Source organism: Capricornis sumatraensis, chromosome 16 (assembly GCF_032405125.1).
Source record: "Capricornis sumatraensis isolate serow.1 chromosome 16, serow.2, whole genome shotgun sequence".
In the NCBI taxonomy this organism is placed as follows: domain Eukaryota; kingdom Metazoa; phylum Chordata; class Mammalia; order Artiodactyla; family Bovidae; genus Capricornis; species Capricornis sumatraensis.
In genome coordinates this window covers 54,095,284-54,115,108 of record NC_091084.1, presented here as the reverse complement: position 1 = coordinate 54,115,108, position 19,825 = coordinate 54,095,284, and the positions used below count along the sequence as shown (strand labels likewise).

Genomic DNA, 19,825 nt, shown 5'->3' with positions numbered 1-19,825 from the left:
ATAATATATAGCAAGCCAGTCCCTGGCTCATGCATCTTTCTTAGCCTAGATTCCTTTCTCCCTTCCCCAGGTACCAGTTACCAAATTTTCCCCAGCATCCTGCTCTTTCTCTCTGTCACCTTGTTCCAGCCATGCTGGTCTCTTTGCTTTTTTCCTGAATGTATAGGCAGACTCCTGCTTTGAGCCTTTTGAATCTGATGTTCACTGTATGCCTGGAACATTCTTCACTTTTGGCCTGGCTTTACTGAAATCACTAGCTCAGCCAGACCTTCCTTGGTCACCCGTCTAAACTTACAGCCTCCCCCAACAATACCTATCCCTTTTTCCTGCTTTATGTTTGTCTAAACATAAAGGCCTTTAAATAGTTTATTTTGTTTATCTTCCGTCTTTCTAGAAAAAGATTAAGTCCTACAGAGACAGCAGTTTTTTGATTTATTGACTGCTAAATCCTCAACACCTCAAACTGTGTCTAACACATAATATAAGCAGAAAATATTAAATGAGGAAGCAGAGACCTTGTTCAGATGCCCTTTCTCTCCTTTTAATATGTTCTCTGATTTTCTACTTTGCTTCTGCAGGAAAGTTGCTTATGTGGAATTTAACAGAGGATAGTAGGGATTAGTAGATTCAGTCAACAAATAGGTATTAAGTTCCTGCTGTATCCAGTACAGGGTATAGGATCATGTACTCTTACCCAGAAAGTTTTATATCACCTTTTCTCTATTCTCACTGCTTCCTTGCATGTTTAGGCTTCAGGAATTTAGATTAATGGGATTGCCCTCTCAATGATTGCTGTGAACAGTATTCTCTTTCAGTATCTTCATTCTACTACTGAGATTATCTTATGTCTGGTCAACAAATGTGACCTTATCTCTCCACTTAAAATACTTTGTTGACTTCATGTCACTGCAGTCACAGTGGCCTAGCACACAGAGTACTGCCGTGTGGCCTAATTAGTCTTTCCAGCCTCATCTCTCACTGTTTCTTATATTAGGCAGTTTGCTTTTTGCCAGTCCCCCATCCTGTATCATGTTACCCTTGATCATGGTCTTTCGTCTACCTGGTATGGCTTCTCTCTTATTCAGTGAACTTGCTCCTCATCCTTCAAGAGTAAACTGGATGATACTAACACTTTGCAGCCTACTGACCACCTCTATTAGTAGAATACTTTCCTCTCTGTTCCCAAAACTTTCTTATTCCACCACCATCCCTACACAGGTTTCCTCCTTCATATCACTTATTATTCTGTACTGAAAATGTTTCTTAACATGTCTCTCCTTAGGCTGCCTGTTCGTTGGGGACAGGGACTGTGTGTTTATTTCTGTGTCTCAATACCTGTGTCTTCATGATGCAGCTAAGCAGCCATAATGTCCTTTTGTTTGTGAATATGATACTCACTGCCTCTTGTATTTCTGGCATGAGTTACAGCTCTGTAAATCACTTGTTCTTTTGCCTCTTTCTGTTTAGCCAGGGCGGATTAAGCATCAGAGTGGACACTTTCAGAGGTCTCTTGTCTCCCAAGTCCTACGCTCACAGTGATAGGCCCATATAGTCCTTCCCCCGCAAACATTGATGGTTCACTCAGGCCTGTGCTGGGCCCTTAGTGTACAGACCTGTGCATCATCTCTATGAAATGTGCTTCCAAATGATGATATAATAGGAAGACTTCTGGAATGGGATTCAGAAGACTGGCTTCTGGCCCTAGCTAAGCCATTAACTTGTATAGTGACTTTGGGCAACCCATTTCTCTTTTCTTTGACTGTAAAATGTAATAGTCTTATAAGATCATCTCTAAGCATATGGTGCTGAGGGCAGCATATCCCGCGCTGTGAGTCAGCTATAAATTGCCAAGTTCTTATGAAAGTTCTGGGTAGATGCTTTTTTAATATCCAAATTGACCGTCCTGCCTTCAGCAGTGTTCTCAGTGTGTCCGTCCCTCTCATACCTTAGAAGCATCTTCATTGATGAAGGAAACAAATGACTCTTTAGTGCAAAGCTGAATGCAGAGTCTTCATAAACAGCCCTGAATTATGCCTTACACCTGAGACAGTGTAGTCCCCACTGTGGTCCTGGTTCTGAAATACAAGAGTTTCTTGGATACTTTTGTTAGAAAAAACTCTGAGGAACCTTCAAGAATCGGCTTCAGTACTCATAAGATTTGTGTACGTACACTAGACGTGACCAGTATCTCTAGCCCTGTCTTACAGATGAAGCCATCAAGGAACAGAGAGGGAAAGTGATTTGAGGTCATCTAAATTATACCCAGTGAAAACCAAAACTGTCTCCAGTATCATCAGCCTTTAGAGGCTCTCTTTGAACTACCCAGGCAGGGTTAGGGGTCCTTTCGCTTTCCCACAGCCCCCTGTGTTTCTGGTATAGTCTTTATCGTACTGCATTATAACGATCTGTGTGTGTCTGCCTCCAGATCAAGAATCAGACCTGACTCATCTGTGCATGTAAGCCACAGAGCAGGGGTCAGTTAATGAGAGCTTAGCAAAACTGAGCCAAGTTTTTACTACTGTACAAATCTGGGCATTGCTTGAGGGAAAGTTTCCATCTACTTACTCCAGGCCAGAAGGAGAGCTTTTCTTTCAACCAGGTAGAACTAATTAGAACTATTGCAATGGAATATCCCTGGACTAGGAGTTAGGAAACCTTCCAGTTGACCAGATATGTGACGAGCAAGCCACTTTACCTCTCCGTTCCTTGGTTGCGATTATCAGGGATGTTATCAGCACAAATTTAGTGTTTATAAGAAAACATCAACACTAAAATAAGGAGTTATGGGACTTCCCTGGTGGTTAAGATTCTGAGCTGCCAATGCAGGAGGCACTGGTATGATCCCTAGTCAGGGAACTAGACCCCACATGCTGTGTGGTACAGCCAAAAGATTTTTAAAATTAAAAAAATAAGGAGTTATTGTTTTAATCTCATTGGAGAAATTATGCCATTTTTGATGCATGAAACTACTACTTTCCACACTTAGGTGAAACATAGAAAATTCAGTGAAAACTCATAAATGATAAAGGTGGCTCATCTCAAGTCCTCTTAACTGCTCTCAGTGTGTGTCCCAATTCAGTAGGAGGTATAGCGGTTTTCATCTTGGCTGCCTCCCAGAGTATTTCAGAACTTGACCTTTTTCAGGAAGGGAAACAGGCCCAGCCAGATTTCCAACTGCAAGGGGAGACTTGCTCTCCCAAGCTGATTTCTCTATCACCCGCCTGTTTGGCTGAAAGGAGTGTTTCTGTTCAAGACTGAATAAGGAACAATTTTTTCCAAAGTAGAAATAGTACTTCTGTTTCACGGCCTCTAGCAAATAGCAGCCTCAAAAATAGTAACCTAAAAAGAGAGGGTTGAGGTATGAGAGAGATCTGGGCAGTATTAGTAGGTATCTAGCATCATAGAATTTATCGTAGGTAATTATTGAAGTAATTTGAGAGTATATGTTTCTCATGAAGAAACTTGACCCAGAGGGTCAGAGTGAAGCACCTAATATATCATGCTAAATCAGTGCAGAGAACACCGGAACCGAGGAGTCCTGTCTCCCAGAACCCCAGGTGGCTCTCTGCTGGCCTCTCAGTACTGACCTGAGCAGATGCTGCTCTCCGCAGGGACATGCTGCATACACACGAGGCAGCTTCTCTCTCTCCTCCTCTCTCTGTGTCTCCCATTCTTCTTAGTAGCTCTCTCTCCTTCAACCCTGGCAACCCTCTCAGACCAAGGGCAGCAGGGAGTCTGCAAACCATTCATAAGAGCTGTGGGCCTCCTCTGTGCATTTAAGAGACTCTTAGTTTAGTGAGGGAAACATAGACACAGATTATTGTAGAATCTCCCTTGCTGTGAGGATTTGTGACATTTTATTGGAAGAAATCAGTTGAGAAACTTGAGACCTACTAAAAAAAATGGGAGACAGAGAGAGGGGGGCTGAGACTGAGAAAGAGAGAAGTGGAAGCTACGTCAGGGAGAGGCTAGTTGCCGGAAACAACTCACCCCAGCTGTTGTAAACAGAGAGAAGTTTAATGTAGAATGTTAAGGTATTCAAGTTACTGGAAGGGCTCAGGGAGTTGGCTCTAGGCTAAGCTTTTAGGAAAGAACCAGTAGATCTTTTAAGTTAGAAATAACAGTGCCAACAGTGCAGTCCAGGGATCAGGAAATCATCTCTATTACCATTGGGCCTCTGGGGACCCAGAGACACAACCCCTGAGCAGGAAACTCAGTGTCATCCATGCTAGTAGCAAATGGAAAAGGAACATGTCCTCTGCCTCCTGTCTGCCTTCCAAATCTGTTGTAATGGCATCTAATACATAGAGACCAGTATGTATCCATCCATACTCTAGCACAGCAGAGTGGTGACCCTTTCAATCTCTACAGTAAAGGAATACAAAACAGTAAAAGTAAGTGAGGGTGGATGCTGAGCAAGTCAGTCCGTGTAATACTGTTAAGTTTCACGAAAATATACTTTTAAGACGATAGCTCAGTAGATAAGGTAATATTAGTGTTATTCTGTACAGTTCACATTACTAATGATGAGAGCTGTTTTTTTTAATTTCTATTAGCTATTATTTGATTACTGCCATTTTATTAGAATCAATTTTTTTCGTGCTCTTTCAAAAATATGTTTGTAAACTGGTTTTACCAGGTTGTAGCCAGTCTGTCTGTACCCCAGTTTTTTTCATCTATATAATGAGAATAATAATATCTTCCTCATAGGTTTGTTGAAAGGATTAAATGAGTTAATACATGTATAGTTCTTAGAAAAATGCTGGCACACAGCAAGTGATATATGTTGTCTACTATTATTAGTTTTAAGGTTATATACTATGTGACTCCATCTATGTGATAATTTTTTTATCATTTTTGTTTTTATCTATTTTTGGCTAAGCCTCGTTGCTTCATGGGCTTTCCTGTAGTTGGGGTGAGCAGGGCCTCCTCTAGCTGCAGTGCGCAGGCTTCTCATTGCAGTGGCTTCTCTTGTTGCAGAGTGTAGGCTTTAGAGCACACAGACTTCAGTAACTGCGGCTCCTGGGCTCAGCAGTTACGGCACATGGGCTTACTTGCTCCACAGCATGAGGGATCTTTCCAGACCAGGGATTGAACCCATGTCTCCTTCATTGGCAGGCAGATTCTTCACCACTGAGCCACCAGGGAAGCCCTGTTATTTATTTTTAATCCTTACAACATCCAAGGAGATGTAAATATCATACACATCATTTGAAGAGGGAGTGGCCAAGATAGGCCTTGCCTGAGGTCACACATTGCCAAAGTCACACAGAATGTGTGTGGCAGAGCTGTCACTGATCATTAGACTTTTAAGTCCAGGTTCTTTGCAGTTCTATCTTTTTCCTCTTAATCCAGTGTTTTCCATCATCCCACAGAGTACAAGGAGATGGGAGAAGTTGTTTCTTGCTGGGTGGTATTTATGAACAGAGCCTTGAAAGAACAGTTTCAATAGCAGAAACATTTCAGACACAGGGAATAGCTCAAACAAAGACCCAAAGGTAGAAGATAGGAATGGTTCTTCTTGTACCTGTATAATGAGAGGCTTCCAGCACATTCTTTTTTGGTCGCCTAAAGTTTAGTCACTTCACTGTTTCCTGTTTCAGGGAGCCCCTTGACACAGCGGAAAGTATCAGTACCCAGCTGTTGTGTATCCTTTGTAACAGCTGATGAGCCGTCTCCTGTCTACACCCAAGTGGTTGAAAACACAGATTCCCCCATCTGGAATTTTCAACAGCAATCAAGGTTTGTATTTTATGATGTACCATCAGCCTTCCAGAATCTGCTTTCTATTCCAAGAGACAGACTCAAACCGAGCAATGTAACAGACACTACAATACTGAGCAGACTTGGAGAATGCTTTCCTTAGCAAACAATTGTTTAATCCTAGTGCTTATGAATTCACAGCTAGTGGCGGTTTAAAGGTTTTGTTGTGGTATTTTTTAACTCTGTTCAGTACAACTCAAAAATTATTCAATGGAGTCCTCTTATTTGCTCTGCTGTGTTCTTGGGCAGTGGGAATTAAAGACAGTGGATTAAGACAGTCCCTGTAGACACCTCAGCTAAGTGTGAAAGAATGTATACAAGTTATCTAAGTGAAGAAGGTGGAGATCTCCGGAAAGGCTGTGGATTATGCATCTTTGGGAAAGATTTCTGGTGCAGTAGGAAGAGCCTGGGCTTTGAAACTAGAGAGACTTAGCCTCCAACCCCATCTCTGTCATTCACTAACTGTGTGAACAAGTTACATAACATTTCTGAGCCTCAGATTCATCATGTGTAAAGTTGAGGTAATTTTCACAGAGTTATTGTGAGGTCCAAATTACATGAAATTTAGGAATATTACCTCATGGTACATGGTAGGTACATAACAAATGTCAGATCTGATTTGAAAGCTCAAAAACAGAGGAGGTGGAGGAGTCCTGTCAACCATGTGGCCTGCAGCTCAGAGGTTGGGGGCTGGCACAGAGGCCTGCTGCACAGGGCTCTCCTCCCTTTTCTGCTGTTACCTGTTTCATCATTATTAAAAGTGTGAGTTCTGTTACTAATTATTGTTAAGATTATCTTTACACTGCGTCACTTTTTGTAAAATTTAATTCTTGTCCACCAACACTAGCCACACACATGGTATCTGATCTGCTATTTTCTCACAGTGTTTTATGTACCTAGTTGAGTCTCAGCAGTTGCTCACATGTTCAGTGTTTTTGAAATTTGAGAGGTTGACCTGAGTCAGGAGCTATAACTGCAGTGACAGTTCAGTACTGTCTGTGGTGAGCTACTGGAAATTACAGAAATTCTGGCCATAGTGGCCAGTACTTTATCTAAAATACCAAATCTGCCTCCAAAGGTAGGCGATCAGAGGGCTAAGCCCAGCGTAGGTGCTCAATAAACATTCTTTTCCTCTCTTCTCACTGCCTCCACCTACCACCACGAGACATGAAAACAATCCTTACCTGTTCCAATAAAATGGGGGCCACGAATGTTAGGGGAAAGAATACCGCATCCGGGTTGCATGTTTTCAGTTCTTGACAAGTTACTCATTACATCACCTCTCTGAACTTCCATCCCCTGCTTTTAGAGGATAAAAATATATCCTAGAAGATGGTCATGAGCATGAAGGGAAAGTGATTTGCAAACTTTAAGATACCCTTCAAGTCTGGGTTTCATACTAGAGAAGCTTCCTACACAGTTAATTTATGGTGCTTGTTTTACTTACTAGGCTTTCGAAAGAGCTACTTTTGGACCCACAACAAACTCTGGTCTTCAAAGTTTGGCATAAAGGAGGTATGAACTGTTTCTTTGGTTATAAAATAAGTCCACATCATATTAATTTACCAATCTTTTTCTTTTTTTAACCAAGTAAAACCATGACATGGTGCTGGGAACACATGAGTGTGTTAGAGGTGATCTCATAGAATGGCATGTCATTCTCTGGTGGAATTTAAATCCTTAGAAACCATATCATTTTGTTTGACTGCTTGCTTTGTTTTTATTAGTGAATGGCAGTATACTTTTATACCTTCAGAAATATCTCTAATCTTGTAAGGTAAAAATACAGCTAGTTAGATTTTATATATATAAAAACTGAGGCCCAAGAAAGTTTAGTGGCTTGACTAAGGTCATATATCTATTAACTGATGGAGCTAGGATTCAAACTCACTTTTTTTTTTTTTGGCCACACACAAGGTTTGCAGAATCTTAGTTCCCCAATCAGGGATTAACCCAGGTCCTGGCAGGAAGAGTGCCAAGTCCTAACCACTGGACAAATAGGGCATTCTCCTCAGACCCAGTTCTGACTAGCTGTTTAGCCTTTACCATTTGTACTTCACCAGACTAGTAAGATTGAGTAATTCAGAAAAATAAGGTGATTAGGACATTCAACTATCTCACAGCTTTTAGAAAATTTTGTCTCACTAAATCCCTCCTTACAAACCTAGCTCCTTTAAGATTCCTGCTGGATCTTGCTTTCCAGGCCTTCAGTGATTTTGAGTTATCTATAGCATCATAGTGTTTGCTTGCCCATAATGGGTAACCGTAAAACCTAGTAAAGACCTGAGGGTAGTCTGGGGGTAAAGGAGATCGACTCACCAGGCTCCCTTCTTGTGCTCCTCTTTGGGAGTGATGCCTCGGATCTGGTTTTGATGATTGGTCCCATGCTGCTGCCAAGGATTCCCAACCCCGCCCAGCCTCATTAGTGGGTCAGGAACTGACTGTAATTCAGTCTTCTCTGAATCATTACAAGGAATTCCTGCTATATTCAGCTCAGCACGACACTCCTCTCTAGTGTTCTATTCCTGTCTTCTGTCTAAAGTATTCCAGAAATTATCAAGCAGACCAGACTTTGCCTCAATTCAACAGTTACTTCAGCAGGAAAAAAGAATAAACTTCAGTCTTATGCAGATCTGTATTCAAATCTTGGCTCTGCTATTTACAGATTGTGTGACCTGAGAAAATTGTTCTACCTGTTTTATTCTTTGTTTCCTTATTTATAAAATTAAGATTAATAGAACCTGCAATACAGGGTTTTTGATGGAGAAGGAAGTAGCAACCCACTCCAGTATTATTGCCTGAAAACTCAATGACCAGAGGAGCTTGGCAGGCTACAGTCCATGGGGTTGCTAAGAGTTGGACATGATTTAGCAACTGAACAATAATGACAACAGTTTTTGTAAGGGTTAAAGATAATTATATAAAGTATTTGGGACAAATTGGCACTTAATAAATGGAGCTATTTTTATTATTATGCCTACTGTGTGTAAAGTACAGTGCTAGGGCTGTTAGGTATGGAGATGAAGAAAATACATTCCCTGCCTTTCAGGACCCCTAGACAATCGTGTAGAACCCCGGTGTGGGGGACAGAGCTCATCCAGCTCTGTCTCTCAGTGTAGACTTAACTCCATCCTTTTCTTAACTCCATCCTTTCCACACAGATTGAAGGAACCTATTGTAAAAGGTACTCAGACCAGACCAAGCTGTGTTCAATAAATATTTGAGTTCCTACTCTATGCCAGGAACTGTGCTTAGTTATGGGGATACAAAAGTAAAACAAGACATATAGGGTGCTCTGGTAGCAGACATCTAACCCAGACTTAGGATGTTAGAGAAGGCTTTGAGGGGCATACCTCTGATGAGAAATAAAGGGACTTGACATTGTATGGTCAGAAGGGATAGCAAATACAAAAGCCTAGAGTAAAGAAAGAATACAAGGGAAGTTCAGGATCACTGGAACATAAAACTGCAAAGGGGGAATGGGGGGTTGACTGCTAAATCTGATATTAAATTTAACTTACAGGGGACTTCCCTGGCTATCCAGTGTTTAAGACTTTGCACTTATACTGCAGAGGGTGTGGATTTAACCTAGGATAACCACGTGCTTTGTGGCACAGCCAAATAAAAAATTTTTTTAATAATAAATAAATTTAAGTTGCAGCTTGTGGTGTTTCAGTTCACTGACGAGGGATTGAACCTGGGCCACAGCAGTGAAAGCCCAAAATCCTAGTCCTTAAGCAACCAGGGAACTCCTGATTTTTTTTCTTGATGATCAATTTAGCCAGATTTCTCCTCCACTATGTTTAGGATGAAGTGCTTTCATGTTAGGCAGCACCTTCAAGTGGGATTGCCCAAAGTTGTTATGTAACAAGAACAGGTTCCATCTTTGATAACCAAAGAGAGCAAGATTAGCTTTCTTTGAAAAACAAGAATATCTTTGGAGAACAAATCAATGGCTCTCCATCATTCTTCACACCCAGTGGGTAAGAATTACATGACCCCTACTCTGGGAAACACGACTTCAAGTGTTCCTATAATCTAAGACTGTCCAAGTTAAAGAGAATCTTAAATCTGGTTCAGCACTTCTCCTGTGTATGAAACTTGAGGCCCAGGAAATTAGAATAATGTGTTTTCAAGTCAAAGCCACATTTGGATTTGCTGTTGTAGTGCACTGCTTCTTAGTCTCACTCTACAGTGGCTGGCTCACGCATGCACTCAGTGGATGTCTTATCAAGTTCCTGTAGGGTAGGAAGATATTATGCCAGGTATGGAAAGTTCAGGGAACGTAAAGTGAGTTATACTTGGTCTCAGCTTTTAGGTAGGTCCCAGTCTAGAGGAGAGCAAACTGTGTAAACAAATGTTAGACAGTGTGTGATGAGTCCAGTGTCAAAGAAATCGGAAAACTCATAACCACTCTTCTTGAAAATTTGCGTTCCTTGATTTATTCAGCAAATTGAAAACTGAGAATTGTGTCCGTGTTGGGAAGAATCAGTCCTTGATTCATTGTAGGGAGTGGAGCCTATACAAAACAACAGGAGCATGTAAAGGGACAGGGGTCTGTTTGTCCTCAGCTACTTTCATGTCAGAAGTGCGAAGCAGTAAATCTGAAAGTAAAGGTCATTGCATGGTAGCTCGTCCAACCAAGAAGGGGTCTTCTCTGTCATTAAGAGCAGCCTGAGCCCAAACTTATTTTGTACCCTGTACTGGTTTTTTAGGGGGTTGTTTGTCGTGTGTGTGTATGTGTTCTTAATTAAATATAATACATGTGTATGTTTTAGAAAATTTGAAAAATACAGACAACTATAAATAAGAAAATGCAAATCATTCATAATTCTAAGAGTGATGGTCTTTCAAGTGATTTTTTTCAAGACCCACTTCCCTAAGGAAAATCAGTGAGACCTGGTGCCCTAGGGAGAAGAACAAGTGTCTCTTATGTTTAAGGGATGTTTTCCAATTGCCTATATCAAGAGGACAGAGCTCAACCCTGCCAGCTTTTCCCTACCATACAAAGAAATATACAGTAGTTTGAAAACAGGCTGTGGTTGCCAGTCTCTTATCCTCATTATCGGTATTCTCTGTTGATTGTGGAATCACTGAACCCTCCCACCCCCTGAATCACCTCTGTGTGCCACCTCGAAGCCCATTGGCAAGACGTGCCCGGCCACACTGCCCAGCTCTTCTTTCTCTCCCACAGATGAGGAGAGGGTGATTGGCTTTGCCTCTGTGGACCTCTCCCCACTTCTCTCTGGCTTCCAGTTTGTTTGTGGCTGGTACAACATTACAGACTTCAGTGGAGAGTGCCAAGGGCAGATAAAAGTTGCTATCTCCCCTTTGGAGAGTTTGATGCATTTCAAAGAAGAAAGGCAAGCAAGACGTGAGGTGGAGAACCCAGGATCACTGGTATGTATCTTTATTCACATCCTTAGCCAATAAGGTTCTACTGAGCAAAACCTATGAAAAGATAATTTACATGTGTTTGGTACTTTCCATTGTACAGAATGCATTTCTGTTTTATATTGACTTCATGACCTTTTGGAGTGTAAAATGTTCTGAAATTACATGGTGGTGAGGGATGCTATTGAAAAACCACTGAATTGAACACTTACTTTCAAAGGGTGAATTTCATAACACATGAATTAAATCTCAATTTTTTTAATAAAATAAGGTTAGATACAGTGTGGAATCTGAAACCACATTAGATAAACTTTAAAAATAAAAAGTTACATTAACATCTTTGGTCTCTTAAAAAAAATTAAGAGAAAATGGGAAGAGGGAAATTGATGACAGTAAGTATAGACAACTCTTTGAGGGAGTTTTACTGTAAAGGAAAAGAGAATTTTCCAGACTGTCCCAGATAGGGGAGCTCTGTCAAGGGAAGACTGTGTCACGCATGCCTGATCCAGGGTTTGGCAGAGTGGGATTCAGTAAATATCAGATGAGTTACTGAGTGAATAAATGCATGGATGAGAAAATGATAGTTTAAATAATCCCCTTTGTAGGAGGGCCTTTTCTTTACATCAACCTGAGTAATCATGAGATAAGAACTATCACAGCCAGATTATCCTCACATGTAAAGAAAATGTAAGATGTCCAACCAGGGGTTCACAAACTAGATGGAGGAAACAAGAGCATAAATAAAAATAAAGCAACTTTTAAAAAGCAGTCTGACATTGTAGTTTGTAAAATGGGGATGATGATAGTACCTCCCTTATAAAAGTGTGATATTTAAATGAGCAAATACATATAAATTGCTTGGTACAGTGTTCAACAGAAAATAGTAAGTTCTACATACACAATAAATTTTACAAATTTATTTATACTGCTTTATTCCAAAAGGATTTGTGACAACAAGTGTGCCATTTTCCTCATTGCTTCTGCAGATCCCAGTATACAGGGCCTTCTCCTTCCCTGCCTCTGCTGTGTATGCTGCATTCTCTGGCTGCACTGTGGGACAGACTCCAGAACTGCCTGCTCACCCCTCATCAAAGGAGGCTGATTTCTCCTCTCCTGGGATGTGAGTGATTTCTTACTGACAGGAAGAGATGGGGTCCGGAACAGAAGTGTGCAAACTAGCTTGTCATTTCTCTTTCCTTTATTAGAGGGAGAAATGAGAAACAGGCAAAGACTAGTGGCCTTCTTTTCTAAGCCCAGGGAATCCCAAGATCATATGAAAACAATTTTTATAAAATTAAGTACTAGAAGTTTTACTGCTATTAAGAAGGTAGCTTCAGTGCACGGGACTCTTTTCTCCTCAGAGGCCTTGAACCTTCATGCCTAAAATCAATCATCAGCTATGTGAGAAACATATCATGACCTTTCCCCTCCCAAACCTACGTGCCAGGTTATTTTGTAAAAAGCACCTGGCATTCTCATTTCACCAAACTAACTGTATATGCTTATGGATATTAGGGCTAGAGTACATTCCATCCTGTCAAAGGATAGAATCTAAGATTTAAGATTGCTTCTTTCCACCCCACTCTCCTCAGGCCCTAGCAGTGGTTCTCAGACATTTCCACTTCAAAATCCTTTTATACTCCTAAAAATTACTGGTGACCTCAGAGAGGTTTGTTTCTGTAGGTTTTAACTATCAGTTTTTACTGTATTATAAATTTAAACTGAGAAACTTTTAATGTCTTACAATTCTTTTAATTTTTATTGAAATATAATTGATTTACAGTATACAATTTTATTGAAATATAGTTGATTTAAAATACCATGTCAGTTTCAGGTGTACGGCACAGTGATTCAATTATTCCTTTGCAGATTCTTTTCTCTACAAATTATCACAAAATGTTGAGTACAGTTCCCTGTGCTCTACAGTAGATTCTCACTTTTTTTCTTTTATTGGCTGTGATAAGTCTTCATTGCTGCACATGGGCTTTCTGTAGTTGCCATGAAGTAAAGTGAAGTGCAGTCACTCAGTCGTGTCCGACTCTTTGCAACCCTGTGGACTGTAGCCCACCAGGCTCCCCCGTCCATGGGATTCTCCAGGCAAGAACACTGGAGTGGGTTGCCATTTCCTCCTCCAGGGGATCCTCCCAACCCAGGGATCGAACCCAGGTCTCCCGCACTGCAGGCAGGCGCCTTAACCTCTGAGCCCCCGGGGAAGCCGTAAGTGGGGCCTGCTCTTTGCTGCGGTGTGTGGGCTGCCCGTCGAGGTGGCTGCTTTTGTTGCAGAGCACAGGCTCCAAGTGCCCTGGCTCCAGTGGTTGTGGTGCATGGGCTCAGCTGTTCCTCAGCATGTGGGATCCTCCTGGCTACTAGGGATTGAACTGGTGTCTTACATTGCAAGGTGGATTCTTAACCGCTGGATCACCAGGGAGGCCCTATCTTTTTTTTTTTTGTTTGTTTTTATTAACATTAACATTTATTAACATTAACATTTATTAACATTAACATGTAGCACATGGGATCTTAGTTTCCCAGCAAGGGATCAAACCTGTTCCCCCTGCATTAGAAGTGCAGAGTCCTAACTGCTGGACCACCAGCGAATTCCCAGTTATCTATTTTATATATAGTAGTGTGTATATATATTAGTATGCTAGTTTTATATATATATATATATATATATACATATATATATAAGTTTTATGTATATTAGTATGCTAATCCCAACCTTCTAATTTATCCTTCCAGCACTACCCCAAATTGAGAAACTTTTAAAACATAATATATAAAATCAGTTGTGTTTCTATACATCAGCCATGAATGATCCAAAATGAAATTGAAAAAATGAGTACATTTACAATACCATCAAAAAGAATAAAATACTTAAGAATAAATTTAACCAGAAAAGTGCAGAACATATTCTCTGAAAACTATAAACCATTGTTGAAAGAAATTAAAGTTCTAAATAAATGGAAAGATATCTGTGTTCATGGATTGGAAGACTTAATATTGTAAAAATGACAGTATTTCCCAAATTGATCTACAGATTCAACATGCTCCCTATATCACAAGTCCTTGCTGGATTCCTTATGGAAATGGGCAAGCTAGTCCTCTATAAATATTGTGGTTACTGTTAATTCAGATCTGTGTATTTTAAAAATCACTGAGGCTGTAAGGTAGAGAATTTATCAAAGGAATATGAATAAAACTGTAGGCAGAATTACTCAGGAGGTAATTGTAATGCAAGCACTTGAGCCAGGGAAACCAGGACTGTGGTGGTGGGGATGCATCAGCAGTGCCATGGCAGGAGGGTGAGTTGTTTGTTGACACAAAGTTATTGTTTTCTCATCGGTTGGGAATATATTTTGCCCCCACTTATTCTCAACAGAAGCGGTTCCACAAGAAGCCAGGCATCGCGCCATGAAGAGCATGTGCAGAACATCCGCCGATTCCATGAATCCCTGCAGCAGGCAGAGGCAGTCTTGCCAGATGCCGACAGACTGGCCGCATCGCCCTTGTCCTCACGCACCTCCATTCTGACTTCTCTCAGGTGAGACTCTCCACTGAGACGGGACGCAGAGAACCATGGTGGAGCACCAGGTGGGTGGGCAGAGGCAGCCTGCAGTGTGTTTTCCATCAGCTGCCACTGCTCTGGGATGTTTTGCAGGGGCTTTCGTTGTATGTTAGTGTCAAGGTGGACCTGGAACCTCGCAGGATTCTTCACAGATGAATCCGTCTCAGCTTGGGGCCTTCCATTCCTTCAGGGGGCTATAGTACTGGCCAACCTATAAATACAGAAACTTTAGATGAGTCACCAAATAACTACCCTCACATCTACTCTACAATTTACAAAGCCTCGTCCTGCCTACTGTCTTTATCCTCAACCACTGGGTTCTTCCAGACCAGCATCTGCTCTGTTAATGCTTCCCTGTCTCTTTCTTAGTTCAGTCAGCATCTGAGCCAGAAAGGCACTGTGAGAGTTGAAAGGATCTTTATAGATCATCTGGACCAGCCCCTGGATTACCTAGTAAGAACAGTGGTGCAGGGGGAAGGATTTGGCTTCAGAGTCAGATAGACTTGATTTCCAATCATGGCTGTGCCATTCCCAGAGGAGACAGCCATGTTGCCATTATAGTTATAACCATGTATATATGATAAGAGTTCCAGATTTCCTGGCCAAGAGTACATGGAGGAATGTGTAACATTCTAGGTTGGTCATGGAAAGATATAAAGAAGTCACATTTGAACTGGTCTTTAAAGGAACAAGTCAACAAATGAGAAGGGCATTCTGTTCAGGAAAAAACTGTTGTAAGGAGCATGAAACAATAAGCCCAGTTTGGGAAAGCAGTGAAGTTAGAGTGAAGCTGAGCATAACATGTAAGGAGCAGGGCAAGTTCTGTGGGAGGCAGATCTTGAAGGGCATTGAGCGTCAGGCTGAGTTTGGACTTGATTCTCAAATGGAAAGGTATGGGGCTGGGAGGAAGAGAATGTGTGAAATTTGACAAAAAAAATATAAAAAAGGATTTTTTTTGAAAAAAATTAATAACCTATTGTTTGATTTCATAAAACAAAATAAAAGATTAGCAGAATCTTTTTTGGTGGGACATGGGTTAGAATGGACTGAGCAGTTGCGCTATAGACTGGGGAACTGCTCAAACTTATAAGGAAGCAATATGTTCAGTTTCTCAGGTTAGTAAGATGCTGGAGACTGCAGGCCAAGTAAAACCATCAACAGTTTGGCTGCATGTTATTAGATCATTCACATGACACGCTGGAACCCAGTGAAGAAAGAAAAAAAGGAACTCTGCTTTGCCCTAGAGCAGTTTCTCTCAGCCTCAGCACCTTTGACATCTGAGCATGTATTTTGTCTGTGGGGGCCTGTCCTGTGCATTGTAGGATATTTAGCGGCATCCCTGGTCTCTGTCCACCAAATACTAGTAGCACTCCTCCCCCATTTGTGACAACCAAAAATGTCTCCAGATGTCCCCTTTGGACTACAACCATCAGGCTATAAGCCACTGCCCTAGAGAAGTGGTTCTCAAAATTTAGTGTGTATCAGAATCATATGAAGGGCTTGTTAAAACGATTGCTGGAACCCACCCATAAGTTCCTAATTCAGTAAGTCTAGGATGGGGCCTGAGAATTTGCATCACTCAGGTAACGCTGCCACTAGTCCTATAGCCAGGTTTTGAGAACCACTGCCGTAGACAGATTCTCTACAAAATAGAGATGAAACAAGATACTGTCAATTTTGCATTACTTCTTTGGGTTCACGAAGCCCTAAAACAAGTGTTTCATTTGAGTCACAGCAATCCTGTGAGGCCTGCAGGGTGAGTATTACCAAACTTTTTTCGCAGATGAGAAAATTGCAGCTTGGTGTCAATAGGTTCCGTACCCAGAACCTCAAACAAGGGCAGTTGGGTTGGCATCTTTTCTAAAGCTTCAGCACGTTTACATGTGGCTGCATGCTCCTACTGCAGGTATTTAATCTGTGTGGCATAAACCCAGATGTAAACACCTAAGTAAATCTACTGTGATTTGATAGAGTTGTGGCTTCTAGTGATAGAAGGATCAGCTTTGTCCTCTCATTTAATTTAGATTCGACTCTAAGATATGCAGACTGTTCTTAACAAAAGGATAGAAAGACTTTCTGTTTACTTCACAGGAGTTTAATGTCTGTGTTGTGCCAGTTGTGCCAGGCACATTGAGAAACCTAGAGAAATAAAAAAGTTTGATATACTGTCTTCTGTTAGCAGATGCTCATGGCCTAATTAGGGAAGCTAAACTGACACATAATGAAAAAACTAAGGGAAATTTTAAGGCAGAAGGTTAGATGCCAAGAGTGAAGGAGTTGAAGGGAGAGGTGGTCCACTGATTTGGGGCAGTGGACTCTGAAAGGGAGAGATATGACCTATACCTTAAAAAAGTGAATAGGATAGGGACAGAGATGAGAGCAGCTTGAACTCACGTTCTGGCATGCAGAGGTAAGAGGCAGAAATGAACCAAGTTGGAACAGAGCCTTTACTGTAATGGAAAAAGCATGAGTAACTGTGTGCTACTGTGTGTCAAATCATTTAAATTCTCTGAACCTTACATTCCTTATTTGTAAAACAGTAATTGCTGGCCTCATCTGGTTGGATGATTATTAAACAAGATAATGTATTTGAAAGCATAAAACATAAAGTCCTATGCAAGTGAAGGTGATCGTGGTTGGTGTGATTTCTCATTGGAATAGTAAGAATGAATGGGGCCCCATTAAAGACTTTTGAATTAAAGATTTAAGTCATTTATTCATGTCTGTTTATCCATTCAGCATTCATTTTTTGTGCCAAGCACATCCTAGATGCAGTAGATACCAAGGAGTCAGCACAGTTCACATTAGGGGAAATTGATGTGAAACGAATCATGTGGTTGAAGAGTACAGAAAGAACTGTAGAGCACAGAGGAATGGCCCTTAAACCAACTTAGAGGGTCAGGGAAGGCTAAGAGGTCACTTGCTTGAAGGGTCAAGAATGCTGGTGGTGGTTGTTGTTCAGTCGCTAAGGCGTGTCCAGCTCTTTTCAACCCTATGGACTGAAGAATGCCAGAAATGGTTTTAAGATAGTACGGATCAGTTCTAGCCCAGAGTTAGGGAAAGTGAGGACTGGAACGATAAGAATGGTTCCCTGTAAGGAGGTAGACTATTTGCTAGACATGAGAAGAGGAATTACATTAGCCAGACAGAAGGGAAAAAATGTCCTTGGCAGTGGGATTGTAGTCAGTGAAGGATGAATTGGTGGATTGGAGAGAGAGGGGCCCTGCTGTTAGTAGATCAAGTGAGAGTAAGTTCCTAGCTCAAGCAATAGAATGTCAAGGGAACATAAAAGATGCTCATAGTCCTAGTAAATGACCCTTTTGTCTTCTCCCTCTCTTCTTTTGCAGGAGGAATCTGAGTGAGCTAGATCAGATGCAGCGGTACTTCAACCAGAAGCTCACCAAGCCTTTGCTTCCCCTCAGCCCTCAGATGCACACTGCCATCTTGCAGTGCCAGGAGAGTCAGACGGACCGTCTTCGGCCAGCAGCCAGCAGCCTAGACCCCGAGAGCCAGTGCATCCTGGAGAAATCCAATAACCTGGTGTTGCAAGTCAGCTCCTTAATCACGGGTATGGCTCTTGTTGAGTTACTGTCACTGGGTGCTTATTCAGAAAGCATTTAAATGTGTGCAGACAAGCCCTTATGACAGATACAGACCAACAACTGTCACCATCTTACTTACTTGTCATCTTCCTTTTGGAAAGAGAAAATGTGTGCAATGGAAAGAGCATTGGACTAAGAGGCGTGAGACCCAAGTTGAGTCCTTGATGGGTTTCTGGCATGGACGTGCTATTTGACTCTGAGTATATACTTTCCCTTCTTAAGCTTCAGTTTCCCCAACCAGAAAAAGGGTTGCTGGGGAGTGGGTTAAATGATTTCTGCAGTGGCAGTTTCTGAATACATGCCACTGTATTTTCTGAAAAACTTAACTACAAATATTAAAAATTTTAATTCTCAAAGGCCAGAAAACTGCATTTTTAGCAAGCATCCCAGATGATTCTAGATGTTGGTGGTCCACAGTCCACCCTTTCAAAAACCCCTTAAAATGGTAATTCTTGCTTAACTGCATTTAAATTATTGAGAGAACTTTAAAAACTCCAGATCCCGGGCTGCACTACAGGTCAAGTGTAGCAGAATCTCTGAGGGTGGGGCCCGGGCATCAGGATTTTTCAAAACTCTCTGGGTAATTCTTTTGTGCAGCTCAGACAGACACTGCTCTAGAATGAGTATTTCCAACTTGCCTGAGCATAAGAATCACCTGGGACACTTATTTTGAAATAGGAATTCCCGGGTCCTGCTCTGCTCCTCTGAATCAGAATCTAGGGTTGTTAAGGTCTGGAAAACTGTACGAAGCGCACTCGAGGGAATACTGAGAAATTAACTAGATCAGCATCTTTAGCCCTCACTTGGTATCACTTTTGCTCAAGCAAAATGTGTAGATTCTACAGAGGGATGAGTAAGTCCAGTTTTTTCCCTTTAAAAGGAGGGAAAAAGCCACCATGGTTGCTATTAGACACAAATCTAATCTTCTCCCGGATATATAACCTGTTGGTAGCCAGGACCACAGAATTGTACTCTGTATTTGGCTTCCACTTGCTTGGAAATAATCAGTCAGCTCTTTATTGATCACCAACTATGCCAGACATTATTGTGTTTCTAGTTTCAGCAGTATACAGTGGTGGACGACAGGCATTGTCTGTGCTTTCATCAAGCATACATTCTATAGTCCCCAGAAAGAAAGCATAAGAACACAACAGAGGGAGGCTTGTTTGAGGTGGAGGTGAGGGTGGATTAGGGGAATCCCTTTAAAGGTTAGAGGTAAAGAGAGCAAGGAGAATCAAAGGCTTAAATCCAAAGGGCCTTAAAGACAAGCTTGGGGGTTTAATCTTTATTCTGGAAGAAAATGGGGAGTTCTAAAGCAAGGAATGATGAAGGAAAACTGATTTTCACAAGGAGAAAATGAATGTTGAAAGGAGCTACTGACTGCCTCTGTATGGGCTCATTTATGTTCATTCATCTCATGTATTTTTTCACCATAACCCTGTGAAAAAGGTGGTGTTTTATCACGTTGTAAAGATAAACAGACTCATGATAATTTGCT

The 19,825-nt window shown here is 41.4% G+C and overlaps 1 protein-coding gene across 2 annotated transcripts in view; it reads left to right on the top strand.

Annotated features, from left to right (window-relative positions):
- C2CD3 (C2 domain containing 3 centriole elongation regulator) overlaps positions 1–19,825 on the top strand; it is a 122,841-nt gene that overhangs the window by 80,951 nt on the left and 22,065 nt on the right. For both annotated transcript variants that reach the window (XM_068989325.1, XM_068989326.1), the window contains exons 25-30: positions 5,604–5,742; positions 7,214–7,278; positions 10,958–11,163; positions 12,144–12,277; positions 14,540–14,701; positions 18,073–18,293. In XM_068989325.1, coding sequence (XP_068845426.1) covers positions 5,604–5,742; positions 7,214–7,278; positions 10,958–11,163; positions 12,144–12,277; positions 14,540–14,701; positions 18,073–18,293 — 927 coding nt within the window. The remainder of the gene's footprint in view (positions 1–5,603; positions 5,743–7,213; positions 7,279–10,957; positions 11,164–12,143; positions 12,278–14,539; positions 14,702–18,072; positions 18,294–19,825) is intronic.